Source organism: Balaenoptera borealis, assembly GCF_965194805.1.
Source record: "Balaenoptera borealis genome assembly, chromosome: 16".
Taxonomy (NCBI): Eukaryota; Metazoa; Chordata; class Mammalia; order Artiodactyla; family Balaenopteridae; genus Balaenoptera; species Balaenoptera borealis.
In genome coordinates this window covers 52,201,899-52,222,540 of record NC_138872.1, presented here as the reverse complement: position 1 = coordinate 52,222,540, position 20,642 = coordinate 52,201,899, and the positions used below count along the sequence as shown (strand labels likewise).

Below are 20,642 nucleotides of genomic sequence, written 5' to 3'. Positions count from 1 at the left end.
AGCATGTGAATTTTTTCTTTCCACATATGTGCAGAAATTAAACATACAGGTGATGACCTATAGCTCCCTGAGGTCACTCCCAAACTGAAAACAAGCACAGGCATCTCCCAGCCCAACTCTGAACTGAGCCATGAACATTGGGGTCCCTGGAAGGTGGGAAAGAGGGAGACCACTGCCCCTCGACTCCAGATGCCTCCTTGAGCCACAGCATTTGGATGCTCTGAATGGAGGCACAAAGGCCCAAAGGCCTCTGAAGTGCCCTGCAAGGGAGAACCCGTGGGGACAAACTCACCGTGTGGACAAAGAAGGTTTTAAAATTCTTGGCCTCTGGTCGGAGTTCTTGTGACCATGGAATTTCACCTTTCAAGACTTTGTTGACAGGATCCACATAATATAAGTGTGGCCCTTCTGTGAGCAGTAATTGTCGTCGCCGTGCAAATAAACCCTGATGCAAATTAAGAAGAAAAAGAAAGAAAGAAGACACTGCTTGTTAAGGCTCAGAAGTGGATGCTGACAGCACTTACTGCTGCCTTGGAGGTTGGACTGTCAGAGTAGCTCCTGGCACAGGGACCACTGCTGGCCACCTGCCCACTCGCCTGGGACAGAGGGGCATGCACACCTCCTCCTCACCTGGACCCAGCCCCTAAGGTCAGAGAGAAGTGGGCAGCACTCACTGCCCGGCCTGTCTGCCTCTGTGAGCTGGATCCCGACACCCCTGTGCCGGGCGTCATGTGGGGGAGTGGCCACACAGGCAGCACACCCGAGGCCAGCACACCGGCACACGGCCCTGTTGCTGAGTCGGCCAAGAGGGGCCTGCCCTTGGCAGTCAGGCCCCTGCCGCTTCTCCTGCCCTCTGCTCCACGCTGAGGCACAGTGTCCTTTCTGCTGGCGGTCCCGCCACAAGCCACCTTCACAGAGGTTCTCATGGCAGAGATGCCCCGGGGTATGGGAGGCTGAGTGCGGCCAGCAATGCAAGCTGGGAGCCCGAACTGAGAAGGGCCCGCCGCAGCAGAGAGAGAACATTTGTGGAGTCTGATATTTTTGGATACGTTAATCTATTTAATTAATCCATAAGACATAATAAGTAAGATTTCAAAAACAATTCTAATGAAGTAATAAACGACTTGCTGGGATTCAAACAGAACCTCCTCAACCAGACAGAAACCTTGACCTCAGTGAACCCAGCCTTGGGCACAAATCGGAACCCTGGCTCCCCAGTCAGAAACGAGAGTGCATTTCTGTCTGCCACGGCCTCTGCGTGCTTTCAAATGCCTCCCCTGAACAGCTGAAATCTTCCTCAGCTATGAAATCTAGAGATGATCTCTTAAAGGGAACCAAGACAAAGATGCTATGGGCAATGAGTTATACAGGAGCCCGAGGAGCAAGGCCTGACCCTGAGTGAGAACTGGGAGGAAGATACAGACGCACAGCAAGGAGCCATAGTAATCTAACTTACCTTGCGCTTGTCTACTGGACCCATTTTTAGTATTAAATTATTTTCTACAAACTGGTGCCTATAAAAAGAAGAAAACATGAATCAGAGTCAGAGACAGAAATTCTCCAAACTCCTCCCTTCAAAACAAACTCCCCGATGGCACTGTGAACTTTGCTTCAATCCTCTCCCTTCAGAGATCCAAAATCACTTCAGTAATGTGAGAAAACCCAAATGTACCTTAGCATGCAAGCCCTACTGCTTTACAGAATTTGCAATCTGTATGTGGACCAGGGTCCACAGATCCTAGAAATATCACCTACCCTCACCTCTCCTCAGCAGTGTTTGCACAGCAGGGGAAAGGCAGAGGGGAGGTGGTGGGAACACAAGTCCTCATTACTTTAAGCAAGGCTGGGGTGAGACGCAGAACCCCACCAGAGCCGGGAGGCCGCTGCGAGGCAAGCTCAGGATGCAAACTATTGTTCTCAAGTCACTTCCCCAAGCTGGAACCCCAACTCAGCGCTCAGAAACCACTGCACTGTTTAGAATCACAAATCCCTAAGAGAGCCAAGTGGGAAACTTGGTTTAAGAACATCTTATCTGGGGACTTCCCTGGCAGTTCAGTGGTTAAGACTTCACCTTCCAATGTAGGGGGTGAGGGTTCGAACCCTGGTGGGGGAGCTAAGATCCCACATGCCTCAAGGCCAAAACACCAAAATATAAAACAGAAGCAATACTGTAACAAATTCAATAAAAGACTTTAAAAATGGTCCACATCAAAAAAAAAATAGAACATCTTATCTGGTATTTCTACCATAGTAATAAAGCACTTGTATCCAAATACGGCAGGAATTTAGAAGGAAAAGTTTCAAATACTGGTTTTGACTTAATATACATTGTAAACAAGTATAGTCCACTTTGATTCACAGGAGTTTAATTTCTGCAGGTTCTCTCTTTTGGTTAAAGCTAACAGTTACTGCTTTATGTTCTGATTTTACTGAAATTCCTGATCTAAGGTAAGGTTCTACTGTAGAAACAGTAAAAGGCATAAGACAACTGTCACCTCAAACAGTGACAATTTTACCATGTGAGTATCTGAGCACATCCACCTGCTTCCCCTGGCTCCTCCTGAGACGTTCTCCCACCGAGCTTAACTGGCCCCCAGGTTTGCCCAGCCTAACACACCAGACCAAGGCCCGCTCCCCAGAGCCCACTGGGCTTCTCCACCAAGGCCCCATCACGGAGGACCCAGGCCCAGGTAAACTGACACAGCGTCATATGGATTTTGAAAACAACTAAGAAAAATGTCAATAATAACAAAAAAAGTGTTGTGACCTTTATGAGGAAAAGCGCGATGCTTCCTCTCAGACGTATTTAAAAACCAACCAAACAAAAACAAGACTTGAAACAAAGAAAAAAAATCAAGGAGATTTTGTGAGAAGGAGACGTAATGAGGGTCACTGCAGCACAAGAAATACAGGGCCGAAGGGAAAGCCCCTTAACCAGCAGGCCCTACTATGTCAGAATGTATGCGTAGTAAAGAACCACAAACTGATAATAAGCGGAAGACTTTAATTAAATTATCGGCGGGGTGGGGGAGGGTGGGGGGACGGGGCGAGTGCAGTCTAATCCCAGGCCGGTTAAGGACTGCACCACCAAGCCCTCCACTTAGCTGGGCTGCTGGGGCCGGGTCGCCAGGGAAGCCTGACAGGCAAGGACAGAAGAAGCCTCAGGGAGCCTTTGCAGCCTCAGCTGGGTTAACACGAAGGACGGTTTAAAACAGTAAATTAAACAAGAGAACGAAAAAGAGAAGGGGCCAGTCATCTACGCTGAAAACAAAACAAGTCACCAAATACAGAGTAACAGACGTGACTACACAGGAACAAAAGGAATCTCTAACTACAAAAATAACCAAAATTCACATGAAAACAGGCTGGAGAAGATTTTCAGCAAATATTACCTATAAAGAGTAAACATTTGTACTCTAGAGAGCATACATAAAGCAACATAAAAGGCTTAAAACCTTGAGAGAAAACTGAGGAAGGACACAAACTGGAAATTCCCAAAAGGGAATTAAGTGACCACAAATTCTCAATGGCTCTAAACAAAGAAAGGAAATCGAGCCCCACTTTTCAGGCGTTCTACTGGGGTGCACTGGGGTGAGGTGAACGCAGGCGGGGGCTGTGGAGTAGCATTCTCACCCGCACCGCCACCACCGGCCCTGAAATGAGGAGGACTCGCTGAATACTGCAGTAATCCGGCTCCCAGGAATTTATTCTAAGGAAGAAAAGAAAAACAAAAAGGAGGAGCACAAATGTTCACAGCAGTACTAGTCACATGAGTGAACCTGAAGCCAGGGAAGCAGGCCAGCCCTTTCCCAGCCCTGCAGAGGGAGGGGCCCAGCTATCTCCTGACACAAGGCCGAAGCCTGCACCACACTCTCCCAGCTTCTCCCGAGACAGGAGAACCACGGGTGGCCCAAAGCGGGAAAGGCCAAAGCTGGGCTCCAACTGCACCCCGTGGCTGCGGTGAAATGAGCCCAGGAGGCAGGACGCAGAGTGGGTGGACGGAGCAGCCTGAGGCTCCACTGTCAGCATAAACACCCCAGTCCGTTCATTCATTCAGTTAACTAACCAAGCAGCTTACAACAGGCTACCGGTTATTGACCTACTTTGAAAAGCTTAAGGACTTAAAGTAATCATTTTGATCTTTTACTTCAGAAAGTCAATTCCCACCCTCCTGAAGAAAGCTCCCCAGGCCCCCGCCCCGCACTGGCACCTTCTTCTCTCTGGCAGGTGGTAGATGCCCGTCTGCAGCTTAAGCGCCGAAACCAGACCTAAGTCAGAGACACGCCTGATTCTCAGCATGTAGGTAGCATGTAGTTAGTGTGCAGACAGGGCTTTAACACAGCCTTGCTTTCTCACCCAGCCTCTGGCTCCCACCATTCAGGCGACAGTTGTCATTGCCTCTGTACAGATGTCAACACGGGGGCTGAGAGTCTCACGACTTCCCCACCATCATTTCACAAGGGGTAACAGTGCAAAACCCCCCACTTTTTTTTATTCCAAAGCCAGTTCTCTGCTCCTCACCCTCTCCCATCCCACCCAAACCCCGAGAAGACCAACCTCAAGGATATAAACCTGAGGCCACCAGCAAGTCTGGGCCATTTCAGGAGAGCGGAGTGAGTCTGCCAGGGCCCGATGGGCTCTACAACCACCTCGGGCAGGCTATCCACGCTGGGCTTCTAGGCAGGTGAGGGAGGACCACATGAGCACGGCCAGTTTGCTCTAAAATGCCATCTCTCAACCCTTCAGGTCTCAGGACCCCTTCATACTCTAACTTTATGGAAGACCCCAAAGAGCTCTCCTTCATTTGGGTTAGATGCATCAATACTTATGTATAAGAAATTAAAACAGACATTTTCAAATATTTAATTCATTAAAAAACAAAATAAATCCATTCCACATTAACATAAATGATTTTTTAATTTTAAAAATAATTTATTTTGAAAATGAAGGTAATTAATGAGAAGCATGACACTGCTGTACACTTTGCAAATCTCTTTAACATCTGGCTTCACAGAAGAGAGCTGGATTTTCACATCTGCCTCTGCCTTCACTCTACTGTGATATGCTGTCCAGGCTGAAGTACATGAAGAAATCATAAGAGTATTTTAGTAGCCTTTTCAGATATTTGTGGGCATTCTTCTTTGATACTACACCAAAACTCCAGAAGTGCAGTTTCTTAAAGGTTAGCTGCCACGTGGAATCTGAATCCCCAAGAATGAATTTTTCATACTTTTGACATTAGAATCCACCAACCTACCTTGCACTTTGAATAGATCTTCCGCCCTTATATGAGTTTACAGCACCAAACATTGGTCATCTGGAAATAGTGGTTCGCTGAGTTATGGAGATCTTCCAAATGTTGACAAATTTCATTCTACGATATCAACAAATCAATTCATAAATATTGCTACCTTTCTCCCCAAAAAAGTCTTTAAATATTGGGAAGATGTCAAGCTCACAATGATGAATAAAGTTTCCCACAATTCTAATTTTCACTTGAAGGTTTTGATTTTATCATTGGTAACAAACACCAGCAGTTGTTTTCCTTGAAGCGACAGGCTCATTCCAGTCATTTTCCAGAAAAATGTTGGTCAAATAGCCAAGTCTGAACAACCAGTTTGTCAGTCAAACCTTCCAGTGAAAATGGTCTTCCATGAAAAGAGCAGCTCGTTCAGCTCCCAGCACAAACCACCACACAGCGCTTTTCTTGAGGTAGCCGTCACCCTGGAGGTGCAGCAGAAGTGCTTTATGCGTACTTCCCATTTCGTTCTACAGCACATTAATTAAATCAATCATCTTCAATGACCACTCCTAAGTGAGGCTGGCTTGTTGTCTTTTCCTCTGCCCCTGTGATCGTGTGGCTGTGAAGAGCCGGGTCTTCTCGCACCGCCTGGTGCCATGGCCGGGATTCATGACCTGGCACTGACAGTTTTACCCACCGTTGCTCCTGCACCATCACTGCACATGTCAACATGTTTGTTCCAGAACTGTGAAATTCAAAAGAGGTGCTCAACACGGACTGTCTCAGCACAAATTGTGCTTTCTGCCAAGCACTTAGGTAAAAGGTAAAAGAACCATCTTTCTTTGATGGTAAGTTGGGGTGAGCACCGGACAAATACAAGTAAAGCAGTGAGTCTAGTCCCATCTGTAGATTCATCCACTTGGAAGGCAAAAAAACAATTTGGAGGTAGAGATACCAACTCACTCCCTGTGTCCTCCGCAGCCACATCTTTAATCCAGAGAGTCGCTGTATCATATCGTGGACCACCATTGTGGCCGGGATTCCTCTCAGTGGCTCTCATCTGCATCAATGGCATTCACTCAGCAGGGTCAATGGCTCGAGGCTCTTCAGCCTCCCAGCGCTTGTTAAGGCGCTCCAGAGGCTTTCTGATGTTTGGCTCTGAAAGAGCTCATCACGTGTACACTTACAATATTCAATTCCTGTATCTTTAAAATTCTGAATGACTGGTCTCTAAATGATGCTGCCACTTAACTGGCACCAAAATAGTATACAAAGACATTCTGTTCATAGACACAACACAGCAAGGTATTCACATCTATAAAGCCAGGGAAAGACAGCCTTTTGTCCTATTTCTGTTTCATATTTATAGTTTTGCCTAGTTTCTCTGGAGTGGATTCCTTCCTTCCACGAGTCAGAGAACCCAGTGTCTTCTTTTCGCATCTTTAGACTGAGGTGATGCTACTGTGGGTGGGAAAGCAAGTCTTCTCCCTTTTTAAGTCAATGATCTATACTCAAATATGAAAAACATATAAATGTTCTTTTGTTTTAGAATATATCATTAAAATCTAAAATAAGTTTCAGATAGAAATTATTAAAGTTTTTGAGAAATTTTAAAATAATATTGCCAAACAACTCAAAGTATACTTACTTCTTCACTGTGTTTCCATGTGGGCACAGGAAAAATTTCAGGATTGCAAAGCGGTAAATTACTCGATGATAGGAAGTTACAATAATTATAGGAGGTACAGCTGAAAATAGCTAGTAAGAGCCCAGCAGAAATACTGAGAACTTATTAATGTCTAAAAGTGCACATATTTATACCATAAACCTACCTCTTTAGAAGATTCAAAAGATAGAAAACACAAATTCCATTAGCTGTCAAAGCAATGTCATCCTACAGTGTGTAGCTTCTGAAAAACTCCACTGTACATTCATAGAAAATAAAAGTAGAAAAGCAAACACCATCTTAGTATTATTACAGAATGATTATTATGGTCTATGGGCCAGACATTGAGAATCACCGTTCTAAAGAATGTGCCTGAGGGATCTCCACTGACCAAATGAGAGATGCCTTAAACTTTCCACAGTCGTCAGCTTCCAAATGGGATTGAATTGGGAGGAAAGGGAGGAGAGCGCGAAAAAAAGAAAGAGTGGGTGAGAGGTTGCAGGGCCTGACCGGCCACCAGTTACTCTGCCCTGCCCGGAACCGCAGGCTGAAGGGCCCAGGCTGCCCAGGGCCTCTGAAAACGCCCCGGGCGGGGCACATGGGCCTTCTGAGTAGCCACTCCCATGCCGGCAACAGTGCTTCTCGGCCGTGCTCTGCACCCGGCCAAGCCTGTGGGGTGGACACAGCAGGTCCTTCTCAGGGATCACAACCTGGCACATGGACCTGCTCAGAGCAGGGCGCCCAGCAGGAGCCCTTCCCTCCTGCTCGGTACACGTTAGGGCTCCTCAGAACACCACTGCAGGGAACGTAAGCCCCCAAGAACTGGAGATTGTTTCAGCTGGCCAAGAGGTACGCTCACTTTTCTAGAGATGATAATTTTTTGTTGTTGTTGATGTGGACCATTTTTAAAGTCTTTATTGAATTTGCTACAGTATTGCTTCTATTTTATGTTTTCGTTTTTTGGCCAGGAGGCATGTGGCATCTTAGCTCCCCGACCAGGGATCGAACCCACACGCCCTGCATTGAAAGGTGAAGTCTTAACCACTGGACCACCAGGGAAGTCCCTAGAGACAATCATTTCTAATTGTACAAAATCCTAGCCTCATCCACCTGCCACTTTTCCTCTGCGTCCCCCACCCCCATTCCTCTGCACAACGGCGCCCATGTCCAGGTGGCCTCTCTTCCTCTAAGCCTCCTTCCCCACCCCCACCCAGGCTCCTCTCTGCCTGCGCAAAAGGTGAAACCATAAAAATCCTTGAAGAAAATGTCTAGGTGGAGAAGCTCTTCTCAACAGGACCAAGATGGAAAGCAGAAAATAAACACACAAACAGGTTCAACTTTGTAAGAATCTGCAACTCCCCCCACCAAAAAATGCACAAATAGAATGAAGAGATAAACTGGAAAAAAATGTTTGCAAAATAAACAGAGAAATAGTCTTCATATCTATGGCTCTGAAAAGTCAATTTTAGAAAGATGCAAAACATAAAAGAAAAAAAGAGTCAAAGGATACAAATGAACCTCAAAAAATAAATACAAATGGCCAATGAACATGGAAGATGTTTGCCTCGATAAGAACACAAACGCCAATCACACGGGTCCATTTCTAGAGCATCTGAACGCTCCAGGGCAGGAAAGGCTGTTGGGCAGCGGTTATTTAAATAATGGTGAATCCAGGTCCCAACACGGCTGCTGGCGTGCCTGGCCCGCCAAGTCCCAAGGGCCAGAGCCCGGAGGGTCCCAAACCCTCTCACCCCCCAGCCGGCCCTCCAAACACCCACTTCCAGTTGGACACTTTGAGGGTCCTCATCTGCAGAAAGGCAGCTGTGTGAGGCGGAAGGGAGCGGAGCCTTTACAGCAATGGTGTTGAAGGTAGGACGCCCAAGCTCTGTCAGTTACCACGGCTGGCGTTCATCCCCGTGCGTTCCACCCTGCGTTTCTAAATGGGGCGCTGCTTACAGCTGTACGTTCTTACCAAGGGTTTCCGCTGGCCTGCTTCTCCAATAACAACCTCTTCTCATCTTCAGAAAACTGTAAGTCCAGTTCAAAAGAATTAGTGTCCAGGTCGTGGATATACTGCTCGATGTTGCTTCCCACCCTCTGGGGCAGCCCCGCGTCCGAGGCAGACAGGGAGTGGGAGGAGGAGGACGACGACACCTGCATGCAGCCGAACTGGCTCAGGAGATTGTCGTACTGCACAGAGAAGAGGGAAAAGTGAGAACAGCGCCTGGACTTCCCTCTGGTCCAAAGATCCAGACACACTCTGACCTATCGTACACCCAGCAAGCTCTCACCCCGAAGGCCGTGGGAGACGAGTCACCGACACGCAGCCCAGCTTTCTCCTCTACTACACAGCTGACCACCAGCCTCAGGCTGGATACAGCCTGCCCTGCGTCCCCCTTCTGATGGCAATGTCAGAAGCTGTTCGCCCCAAGAAGGAGCTTATCCTCAGTCTTAACCTCCAGGAAGGGGAGGCCCGGGACCTGCGGCCTGCTGGCCTCTTTGATCCTGGAGGATCAGGATTAAGATGGCGACACTTGAGTACCGAGAAGCCAGAGCTCTCAACATGGCAAACACGATGGAATAGCAGACAGAGAGCCTGCAACAGACACTCAAGAGTGCGCACACGCCCATGAAGCCACGCTCCCTGGGCACTGAGACCTGAGACAACCGGGGCCCCAGTGGCTCCCTCAGAGTCTGGCCAGCAGAGCGTGCTGCTCCTCTGGCACACCCCTGCCAAAGGCCCTGGGGACCCCACCCATGCCTGCCGGCCATGACCCCAGAACGACATCAGGGCCCAAGGGCCTGGTCGGCAACTAGGGCCGAGGGAGGGAGCCCTTTGCAGTCTGCACACGCAGAGGCTGTGGGACAGCCGTGACCACTGAGGTAGGGAAGCAAGTCAGGGGGGAGCACAGACGGCACTCCACATCTGGCTCAATTCAAGTCTGGGCATAAAGGATATTTTAGGGCAAAAAAGGGAGGGATGTGTTGCTTAAAACAGTAGATAGGAGACATAGGGGGCTCTTGATCTCCAAGAGGTGATGCCAGTTGTAATTTTAACTTAGCCTTGGATGAGTTTTACGTGAACTCTAGAATTCCTCAGTCAATTGAGGCGGAACTCTATATATGATAACTGGTTACAATAAGCCACAATGACAGAAATCAAATCAGAAATATGGACTATGGCTGATAATCAAAACACCTGACATTACATGTAAATATGGGGGTCCTGGTGGAGGGTGACCTGAAGGTGGTGACGGACACACTGCAGCTCACCATCCTCCTCGGCCCATTTCTGCATGTTTCACACCGTCCATAAGGAAAGTTTAAAGGACAAAGTATACTGAAGACCCTATGTCTGAGCTTGCCTCGGACCCCAGGGTGCCTCATCCCTCGGGCCTGCGCCACTGTCCCGCTTGTACCAGGCACTAAGAGCTGACAGTGACCAGTGTCCATCCTCAACACTACATCCCCCAAAAGTTCAAAGCAGCAGCAGCACCCTGGGATTCTCTGGGAAATACCAGAGGCATTCCGGAATGTCTTCAGATACAAAATTATAAGGACATCAGCCAAAACCGGAAGACAGAAGCCCACCAGGAGAATCAGCGCCCAGGCTCTGGTTCGACCCCTTTGGGCAAAAATTAACTAGAGGAAATGAGAAAGGGATGCACGTACCTGGCGATCTGCACTCGGGGCAGACGTTAAGCCTCTTCGGCCCCAGTCTCAGTGAGGGACTCAGACTCGGGCCACAGAGTGTTCACTGCCCCTCCCCCTCCACGGATCTACACTGGCTCCCCCTTTAGCCATTCATCCCACCACCTGGGGTCCCTGGCCCTGCCCAGAGGAGCCACTTCCCAGGCGGGTCAGCAGGACCCATCTCGGCCCTGGCGTGCTGGCTTACATTGCCGTAGCAGTCCTCATCATCTTCCGACATGGCCGGTAAGTAAGCTGTGAGCTTCGGAGGCGTCTGGTGATGCAGGTTCTCCCACGTGATGGACTCAAAGAACGGATGAGCTTTCAGAGGGCCGTACCCTTCCATTTCTTCACAACCTAATCGCCTTGTGGCATCTAAAACCTTAAATAGAAGTCAAGCCAGTGTCGGGGTTAAAAAGTAATTCTGACAAAAAAAATTATTTCTGAGTAGTTCTTTTCAATTCTTGGGATCTCCTGGAAATAGGAAGGGCACAGTGTGCTGGGGACAACTGAGTCACCGTGGGGGGTTGGGGGGGGTGGCCAAGCGCAGCTTTCACTTCTCCTGAGTCTCTGCCCCTCCCCCCACAGGTGAAAATGAATCACTACATCAAAAGTTAATGAATAGCAGCAAGTATTCTCTTAAAATCCTAAAACAGGAAAAAGAGGAACTCACTGGCTTTAATAAGAGAATGAAGAGTTTACGTGAACAGGAAGCTATCACAGATGGGGAGTAAAGTGCCTTGGGTCCCCCACCTGCACGTGGTCTCAAAGGGCCCCACAGCCAGCTCCTCCAGAATTCGGCTGCCCCACCCAGACCCACAGAGGATCCAACGCACTCCCCCAGAGGGGACAGACACACAAGGGACAGGTAGGAAGAGGCTGACTGACCCTGCTCCCCCAAATCAAGTGAATGGAAGGTCTGGAGCCAAAACACACCAGGGGAAGGGACACTACAGTTTCCAGAACATAAACAGACACTCCTTTCCTGGATAAATCTGTTCACCTTTGCTATATAACTTGGGTTGATCTTTAGCACCTTCATGTAGCTGACTCTATAAAGTTGATACTCACAGATGTCGCTAAGTAGAATTTACAGCCACCTGCCACTGCAGCACGCCAAGCTGCTCCAGCGTCTGGTAACTTAAAATGGTGTGTGTTGATGAGCAAATGCAAAGTGATACAGTAATTTCCTATCTTATTAAGCTCAAGAATCAGGCACTTGGAAACTGAAAAGGCCTGATGGGATGAGACTGAAGATATGCATCTACCTACAATCACTATCAACCCTAAAATGCCCTTTTATTAAACATAGGTGCCTCCAAGGAAAGGCCCTCTGATCACAAGTTCAGAGGGACTCAGGGTGTGGCTACTGGATCATCCTACCAGAAGAAAATTCGAAATATTTACCAGAAGTTTTTCCACAAGATCTCTTGCCTTAGGAAAGAATTTTTCAGGAAAGTCATATTCCAACTTAATGATCTTCTGAAATATAAGATATTCATTTCTGTAAAATAAGAAAAGCCATCATTCTGGGCAGGGTCACACAAACCTCCTCAGTACAGAGCTGTACTTTCCTGGGACAGCCGTCTCCCTCTCTCCCCAGAGAGCCACCAGGTTCACTAAAGAGCCGTCATAAAAGTTCCCCCCACCCAGCCCTAACCCTGGGACTGTCCCCTCCCACTTCTCTGTCAGGCTGCTGCGAAGGGCTAGGAGGGGGGTGTGGGGTGTGGGTCTCTTACCCAGCTCGGAACGGTGGCAGTCCTGCCACAAGCTGGTATATTATGCATCCAAGAGCCCAAAGGTCTGAACTTTAAGGGAGGAGAAAAACAAAGAAGAATGACATTTGTAACATTTCAGTGGGGAGCATGGTTCATTTCCATCCTGTCTGTTCACACCACCCATTTCAGCCTCTGATCTGTTTCTCACCTTTAAAACCAGGTCAGTGTGAGGGTGGAAACCTGCTCTGGGCTCTCCTTGAGGGGGCCTCTCTGCGGATCCAGGACCAGAGGATCCCACACACACACAGCAGGCACTGCTGGGCCAGGCTGGGCGCCTCGCTCAGGGGCAACCAACGACCTCACAGGCCCGGTCTGGTCCTGGCCAGGGAGCAGCGGTCACTCCTGACTACAGCAAACACTGGCCAAAAAGCCCCTTCTTCCAGTCCCAGGGGCGGGGGCGGGGGCACTGGCAGGTTGGTACAGCTGAGTCTCAGATTCTCTCACAGCTCACTGTTTACCCCCAGGACACAGACGCGAGCTCATGTATGCCAAGGAGTCAAATCACAGTCCACAGGATGCACACAAAGCAAGCTTTCTCTTTCCCTTCTTGGACTCACTGTGCAAAGCCCTGCCCCTCCTTTATGAACATTTTAATTATACATTTTTTAAAAATTTATTTTTATTTATTTTTGGCTGCATTGGGTCTTCGTTGTTGTGTGTGGGCTTTTCTCTAGTTGCAGCGAGTGGGGGCTACTCTTCATTGCGGTGCACGGGCTTCTCGTTGCGGTGGCCTCTCTTGTTGCGGAGCACAGGCTCTAGGAGCGCAGGCTTCAGTAGTTGTGGCACACGGGCTCAGTTGTTGTGGCACGCGGGCTCAGCAGTTGTGGCTTGCGGCTCTAGAGCACAGGCTCAGTAGTTGTGGCGCGTGGGCTTAGTTGCCCCGCGGCATGTGGGATCTTCCCAGATCAGAGCTCAAACCCGTGTCCCCTGCATTGGCAGGCGGATTCTTAACCACTGCGCCACCAGGGAAGCCCTTAATTATACATTTTAAAGGAAACACACTACGGTTCTGAATTTCCCTAAGTCTTTTCCAGAACCAGCTGGCAGGGACCCTGGAGGGGCTGTTCTGCTCACCACCCTCCTTCCCTCCTGCTCCTGTTTTTTCTCTCCCCTCAGTGCATCTCAGAGTTCACGGCTGAGAACTACTTTGCATATTTTATTTCCTCTGTAAATCTTGCATTCTATTCCCAGCTCAGCCCTATGAAAGCATCAAGATGCAACTTGCCCTGCATGGCCAACTACCTCCCCGCAAGCCCTAAATATACGTAGGGCTCATGCGTTGCTGGATACAGTCAGTTTCTGGAAGAGGCCACAGCTTGGCATTCTGGAAGATGAAATCGTAGGTCGTGGGTGGAGACAAGAGGCCAATTACAGTGCTGGGGGCCTTGGGTGAAGGCTCTGTCCTCGGACCCATATCACAGCACCGTTGGCCCGGGGTAGATGAAGCACTTGATGTGGGTGAAAAATGCCACAGATCAGAAATCTCAGTCACAACACACAGATGGAGTGAAGGGCATGTTAAAAATGAACGTACATTCTACTCAGTAACTAGTTCTTACACTTGGTTTTCTCTGCTGTTTAGTGTAGTTAAAATGGGGAGCTACAAGAGAAAAACGCCAACAGAAAAGTATCGGCCTTTCCATGTGGCAGTGGCCAGAGAGGAGGGGCAGGGCTGTGGGGTGGGGCTGCCTGTGCTGCTTTCACGGGTCATCTCCAGGGAGTGGGACTGCCAGCAGAACGGCTTCGGGGCTAACTTTCCACAGGTATCTTGCCATTTAAAATGTTTTTCAATACAATGAAAACTAAAGGGGGAAGCCAGTGTAACATTTCTGGAAAGCAGTATGCACTGATGATTTTTTAAATGCTCAGTTAAACCAAGTCACTCTACTTCTTGAAATTCAAAGAGGAACATGGGGCATCCCTGGCAGACTCTCCAGCTGAACAGGCAGGAGGGCCCTTCTTCCCCAGCGCAGGGCATGCCGCACGTAAAGGCACACCAGGCTGTGCCCAATATATGAAAACTACTTCAACGTCTAACAGTAAAGGAAAAGCTCAATGAACTACAATGAATTCATATGTTGGAAAATCACACAGCTGTTAAAAGATTTCTGCCAATAATGTTAGTGGTATGGGGAAATGTTCATCATATAATCACAGGGAGCAGGATTCAAAAGTGGTTATTCAGTATGATTCCAGTTGTATAAAAATTATGTAAACACATTTAAAACACACAGAAAAAAGTAGCTGGAAAGAAAGACATACCAAATCATTATCTGTGAATACTAGTGGGTTGGAGACTATGAGTGTTTCCTTGGCTTTTTTTGTTTGTTTGTTTGATTTTGGCCACCCGGACTGTGGGATCTCAGCTCCCCACCAGGAACTGAACCCAGGCCTCAGCAGTGAAAGTGCCGAATCCTAACCGCTAGACCACCAGGAAACTCCCTACTTTTTTTTTTTTTATTCTCCATATTTTCTAAAAATTCTTTATAATGAATAAGTATCATTTTTAGAATCAGGAAAAAAATTCTTAACTATTTTTTAAATAAGTATCACATGACTTTAAAAATTAAAAGCATAAAAAGGCACCCAGTGAGGTCTCACTCACAGCCCTAACCCTTACCCTCACCACAGATAACCAGTTATCCGTGGCTTGTATATCCTTCTTGAGGTTTAAATGCACAGACAAGTGACTCTGGGAGGCCACTCTGTGTCTTCCTTCTCTCACTCAGTAGAGCCTGGAGACCTTCCTCCATTAGTGCGAAAGGAATTCCTCTTGCTGAAAGTAAACCCCAACTCGAGGAAAAGCTAGTTCTTAGGCAGCAGTGACACACACTTGGAGAATCTGGTCCAGTGCACCCACCACCTGGAGGAGGGTTTCTCAGCCTGGGCCCTGTGGGCATCTGGGACCCGTCATCCTCGCTGGGGGGCCGTTTCTACACTGTAGGATGTTGGGCAGTGCCCCTGGCTCCACCCATTCCCTCCCCACCCCCACCAAGTTGTGACACCAAAACTGTGTCTAGACATGGCCAGATGTCCCCTGGCGGGCAGAACTGTCCCAGCTGGGAAGCCCTGACCTACAACAGCATCTGGCCCACAGTGAGAGCTCAAAGTTTGTTGGTTCAATAAGAGTAGAAAACAAAAAGCAAAACAAAAACAAAAAAAACCCAAAGAGCCCAGAGACTGCTAAGATGCCCAAGCTTAATTTTTCTGAATATCCTTCCAACCGTCATGTTTGTGCCCTGTGGCTCCACTCGCTAAAGAGGTTTTAAAAAGCCGTCAGGCTCAGAAACACAGAGCTGCTGTGCCCAGAACCATCACTCCTCTGCTGCCCTGGCAGTCACTTGTCATTTTAGGAAGGCAGCCCCTTGCAGCATGCCAGTGCACGACACTGACTGTGTGGGCCTCTGTCAGCTCCAGCAATGGTCCCAGTGGGCTGAGTGTCTGGCCCAGGGCAGGAAAAATCCAAAGAAAAGCTTCAACCACAGAACTTGTCATCCCCAAACTCTGAAAGCCTAGGTTCTCCTGCCACCTCTCCGTCTTCTACCTGCCTCATGTCCACCCAAGACAGCACCCCAGACTTCTCCCAGCTCCTGGCCATCGGCACCCCCACCTGCTTCACCTCCACTGCCCAACTGCCCTGCCACTGACCCTCTCCACTCTCTGGACCTCCACTCTTGTGAACACAATATCCCACCCCCTGCACTTCTCATTTTCACAACTGAGGACTCCACCAAGGCCCTCAATCCTGTGGCCACCACTGGGCCTGCCCCCTGTAGTGCTGGCTGGGCCCCTGCTGGGAAACTGGCCCAGTCCTGTCTCCTCCCACAGACGCTGCCTTCTGGGCCTGTCCTGCACTCTGCAGAGCACGTTACACTGAACAGTTGACCTGCAGCTGCTGCCACAGCCAGGGTGCCTGAGCCGGAGGTGGCACCAAGGGTCCCGGGGCTCTGGGACACAGCAGGAAGCCTCGTGTCACTAATACAGACCTGTCAGCCACAGTACTCCCCACTGAATAGTTAGTTGTTTAGTTGTTCCTGAAGGAACAAGATCAAATCTCGAAGCATAAAAGCAACAACCATGCCAGGAAGTATAAGTAGTAACAAAGTAGCACATAGGTTATCAAAGTAAAGATGCTGGTTAAAAGACAAAAGGCTAACTTCTTCCAAAGTAGGCTTGGCTATGTAAAGGCCATGAAAGGCACTCCCTTAACTATTAATTTCACCTGAAAAAAATACCAACTACTTTAGAGAAAAGAGAATTATGGATCAGATGAAAACAGGTTACCTTTTACAGGCCGATTTCTCTGTGAGCAGCTCTGGAGAAACATACTGGGCTGTTCCTACAAACGAGTTGGCCCTGGCTGATGAGAAGAGGGAAAAGGGTAAAGTTCATGCTGAGACACAGAGCATTTTCCACCGTGGACGCTGCACAGTCGGTCTTCATCTCTTGGGAAGCCACAGTCACCTGAGATCAGACTGTACGCTCCCGAGAACAGGACTTGTCAGGGGCCCTCCCATCACACCCCCTTCTTGGACCCGCCCCTTCGAGGGCTGGCTTCAAGGTCACCTGCTCAGCAACACCAGCCCTGACTGCCAGGGCAGCCCCTCCTGGACCCCTCCCTGCCTTTCGCCAACACACCGGAGTGACCTCGCCCAGCGTGTTGTCAGCTGGGAGCATCTTGAGGACAGGGGCCTTGTCTGTTCACTGCTGGACCTGTGGTGCCTAAAACAGCCCCGGACACACGCAGAATGTGGAAAGGACTGGATCTCCCACAGGCTGCACGCAGGGCAGGGATACCCTCTCCTCATAACAAACAGCTCAGGCAGGTTAGGGACTACGAGAGGAATAAGACTCGGGCGTCACGGCCAGAGACCCTTTGCAACAGTCTGCCACCTCTAGTACTGGATTGTGCCAAGTTCAACTGCAGACTTGTGGGGTCTGGCTGCTGGACCCACCCATAACTGCCGCAAGGAGGCATGACACCCACGTCACCCTAGTAGGTCCTCAGGGGCTCATCAGTGTCCAGGCAGCCCTGACAGAGCAGCACTGTGGGCACAAACCAGCCTGCCCACCCCCCACCCCCCGGCGCCACTCCAGAGGTATCCCCCGCGGAGCATCCTCTGGCATTGGGGACAGAACAGCTGCTTTCAGCCTTGCCCACGACCAGAGGACACAGGATTGGGGATTCCCGTGTGAGAGCCGCCCACCATCTGAGGACAAATCACTTCTCTAAGGAGCACGTGAAGTGCTGGGTCACCTCCACCGACTGATTCACTGGGGACACCCATGGCACTGGCAGCCAACTGCCTCCCACGACCTTCCACGCCTGCGCCGCATACCAGACTCGGTAACCCGCTTTGAACGGCTGCCAGCGAGGCTCTGGCCCTGCTCAGACCGCACTTCCCACTACCAGGTCCCTGCATGGCAACCCGGGGCACAAGCAGGACACAATACCACAGCTCAACACCATTGTGCTCCAGACAAACAAGACCCTTTCACCTAGCCTGACCTTCTACAGATCAAGCTGTCCCTTTCCTCAACATGTTTAATAATCTGGGCTAGAAATTACTTGTCTCCGTGGACAAATTTTCCTGAACTAACTTATTAGAAAGTGTACCGGGTAAAACATTACACCAATATACCTACCACTGAGAGGTCTCTGGCCCTTCAGGATCACTTCTGAAATCAGGCAACACTAAAAACTGTAACAGGCCCCCGGTGAAGGGGCCTGCCTGTTGGCCCCACTGTCTCAGCTGTGGACAACTGGGCCCCCGGGACATCTGGCAATGCCTGGCGACATCTCTCGCTGCCACAATGGGGGCGGGAAGGGGCTGCTGTCACCTAGTGGGTAGAAGCCAGGGATACAGCTAAGTATCCTGCAGGCACCAGACAGCCCCACAGCCAAGAATTCTCCAACCCCAAACGCCCCCAAGGGCTTGGCTGTGAAGCCCTGGGCGGCCTCCATGGGACAGCGCTCTGCCCAGACATGAGTACCCGCCCTCCAAAGACCTGGCTCTAAACACAGCAGGAGCAACTCACTCAGTTCTGGGATGTTCTAGAGGAGGGAGAGCTGGAGAAGGGAGGATGGCTGAAAGTTCCTTCTTTTTAGTCTTTCCTTCTCTAAGTCAACCACCCTGCTACACAAAGTGCTCCAGTTTGGGGAAAGTACCCTTCTCTTCCTGCACTGACTGAAGGCTCTGTACTGGGCACCCCAACTTAGGCCTGACTCAGAAATAACTTGACAGGGTACAGCCACCTGCAGTAAAACACAACAGACCCATGCTTTGTCTGTCTATAGCTGTATTCTTTACAGTGTATGGCTATAAACAACACAACACCAGAATTAAAATGCACAAGAAACCCAGGGCCCATGGCCACACCAATTCAGCATGCAATGGTCTGCTGTGAGGCAGGCCCACTGGCCATGGTGGCCATTGGCTCCCCACCTGCCATCCCTGGGGTGGTCAGCCAGCAGGGCTCCCCATACAGGAGACTTCCTAACTGCGGGTCCAGCAGCCTCCAAAGGCAGATGCCTAAAAAACACAGACAAGGCCGACATGCTGCATATCTTCCCCATGTGTTCCCAGATGCGGTCTCTGTCCTTCTCTGTGCCCTGGAGCCAGCAGGAACCCCCAGTGGGAGACAGGAGAGAGATGGAGATTATTCCTCCTGGCCAACCCCCAGGCCACAGCCCTCTCCCACCACAGAGGGCCCCCCCCTCAGGTGCTGGTCCCTCCCACCTGCCCTCCCAGGGCCGAGGGGCTCTCTATCCCGCTGCGGGAGTCCAGCTTCCTTGGGCCCTGCTGTCTGTAACTGGTCCCCTAGAGGTCAGCTACTCTCCTGTAGAGACTTCTCAGCCACATTTACATCCTTCCAGGACCCTGACAGCCGAGAACACCGAAGTGATTCAACAGAGGAAGAAAACAAATCCAGAGCTAAAACCAAGTGAAACCATTCAACCTTACAATGAATCAAAGAAATGTTAATGAACACGATAGCCTATCAAATCACCAAAGATAAAAAAGAAGGAAAATGCACAGTATTGGCAAGGATTTGAAGAGGAAAACCTCACAGTGCTACTGGTGGGAATGTGAAATGCTGTGACTTTGGGGGAGCAATTTTCCAACAAACATCAAAAGTCATACAGGACAGGCTTGCTCTCTGACCCGGCAATTCATTTCTGGCACCTGATCCTCCAGGACAGAGCCAGCACAGATGGCAGGGCCATGACACAATCCTTCGGGGGCCAGGCTTCAACTCGATGCTTCACCTGTTTAGTGTTTCTGTTCTTCATAATAATCGTGCATTACTTCCGTGATTTATATTTTTAAATGTTATTATTAAAAAGTTCTAGAAATATATTTTATATGGAAAGATATGTATTACACATAATTAAATAATTCAGACTATCATACAGTATGCAGAGGTATTTGTGCTTTTAAATAGCTACATTATGCACAAAACAAAGTGGACAGGAGACACACACACACGACATGGCTGGGCTTTAAAGAGCAAATCGTGACGGCATTAGGACTGTGTGCTGCTGCTGCTGCTGCTGCTGCTGTAAGCTTTCTGGGCCTGCGTCTGCTTGTCCCCCACAACACCTGCTGCTTCCTCTTCCCCAGGAGCCTATGTCCACCTGCTTAAAGGGACTCCAAGTCCCTGGGGATACAGAGTCACCCCCTTAGAAAGGAGCTCTTTCGCTAGTCTAGAGATGAATGAATCCTCTGGAGTGTGGAAAAGAATAACTGTCCTCAGAACGATGTTCTGAAGACATAAAATAATATCTACAAGACTATACATAATGAAAGTATCAAAATATTAAAGTAATAAATATGCAATATACTAATATGTTTTTTTTTTAATTAATGCACCAACAAGATCTGGCAGCAGGTCTATTAATAGAGTAATTCTGAAGTAGCGATCAGCATAAACAATAGATCAAGAATCTGTGACGACTGTGAAAGGACATGAAAACATCTGTGATTTCTAATGACACAGATGTTTGTTGCCTACCTTCATAACTGAACGAGATGCTCGATTTCACTGAGGGGTTAGTGAAAACAAGTAATTTTCTCCTCTCCCACTTCACGAATGGCAGATTTCTATCTGTGACACCAGGGTAAGAGCCCAAGAGTGCATTAGAAAGCCACAGAGATAATCTAGTTACCTCCCCCGTAAGCTCAGAGATTAGCCAGAGGTCAAAATTCTCCAGCTATTGGAAAACCAAGGTCCATCCACAAGCCACTGTTGGCTTATGCTGCCT

At 49.1% G+C, this 20,642-nt stretch overlaps 1 protein-coding gene across 5 annotated transcripts in view; it reads right to left on the bottom strand.

Moving 5' to 3' along the window:
- Positions 1-20,642, bottom strand: part of PDPK1 (3-phosphoinositide dependent protein kinase 1) — an 81,371-nt gene that overhangs the window by 5,880 nt on the left and 54,849 nt on the right. For 4 of the 5 annotated variants that reach the window (XM_082360708.1, XM_082360706.1, XM_082360707.1 and 1 more), the window contains 7 exons: positions 16,661-16,736; positions 12,338-12,406; positions 12,006-12,102; positions 10,807-10,980; positions 8,881-9,098; positions 1,457-1,514; positions 293-445 (listed from right to left, as the gene is read on the bottom strand). In XM_082360708.1, coding sequence (XP_082216834.1) covers positions 293-445; positions 1,457-1,514; positions 8,881-9,098; positions 10,807-10,980; positions 12,006-12,102; positions 12,338-12,406; positions 16,661-16,736 — 845 coding nt within the window. Of the gene's footprint in view, positions 1-292; positions 446-1,456; positions 1,515-8,880; positions 9,099-10,806; positions 10,981-12,005; positions 12,103-12,337; positions 12,407-12,524; positions 13,825-16,660; positions 16,737-20,642 lie in introns of those variants that run through there. The other variant, XR_014235834.1, reaches the window with a different exon arrangement.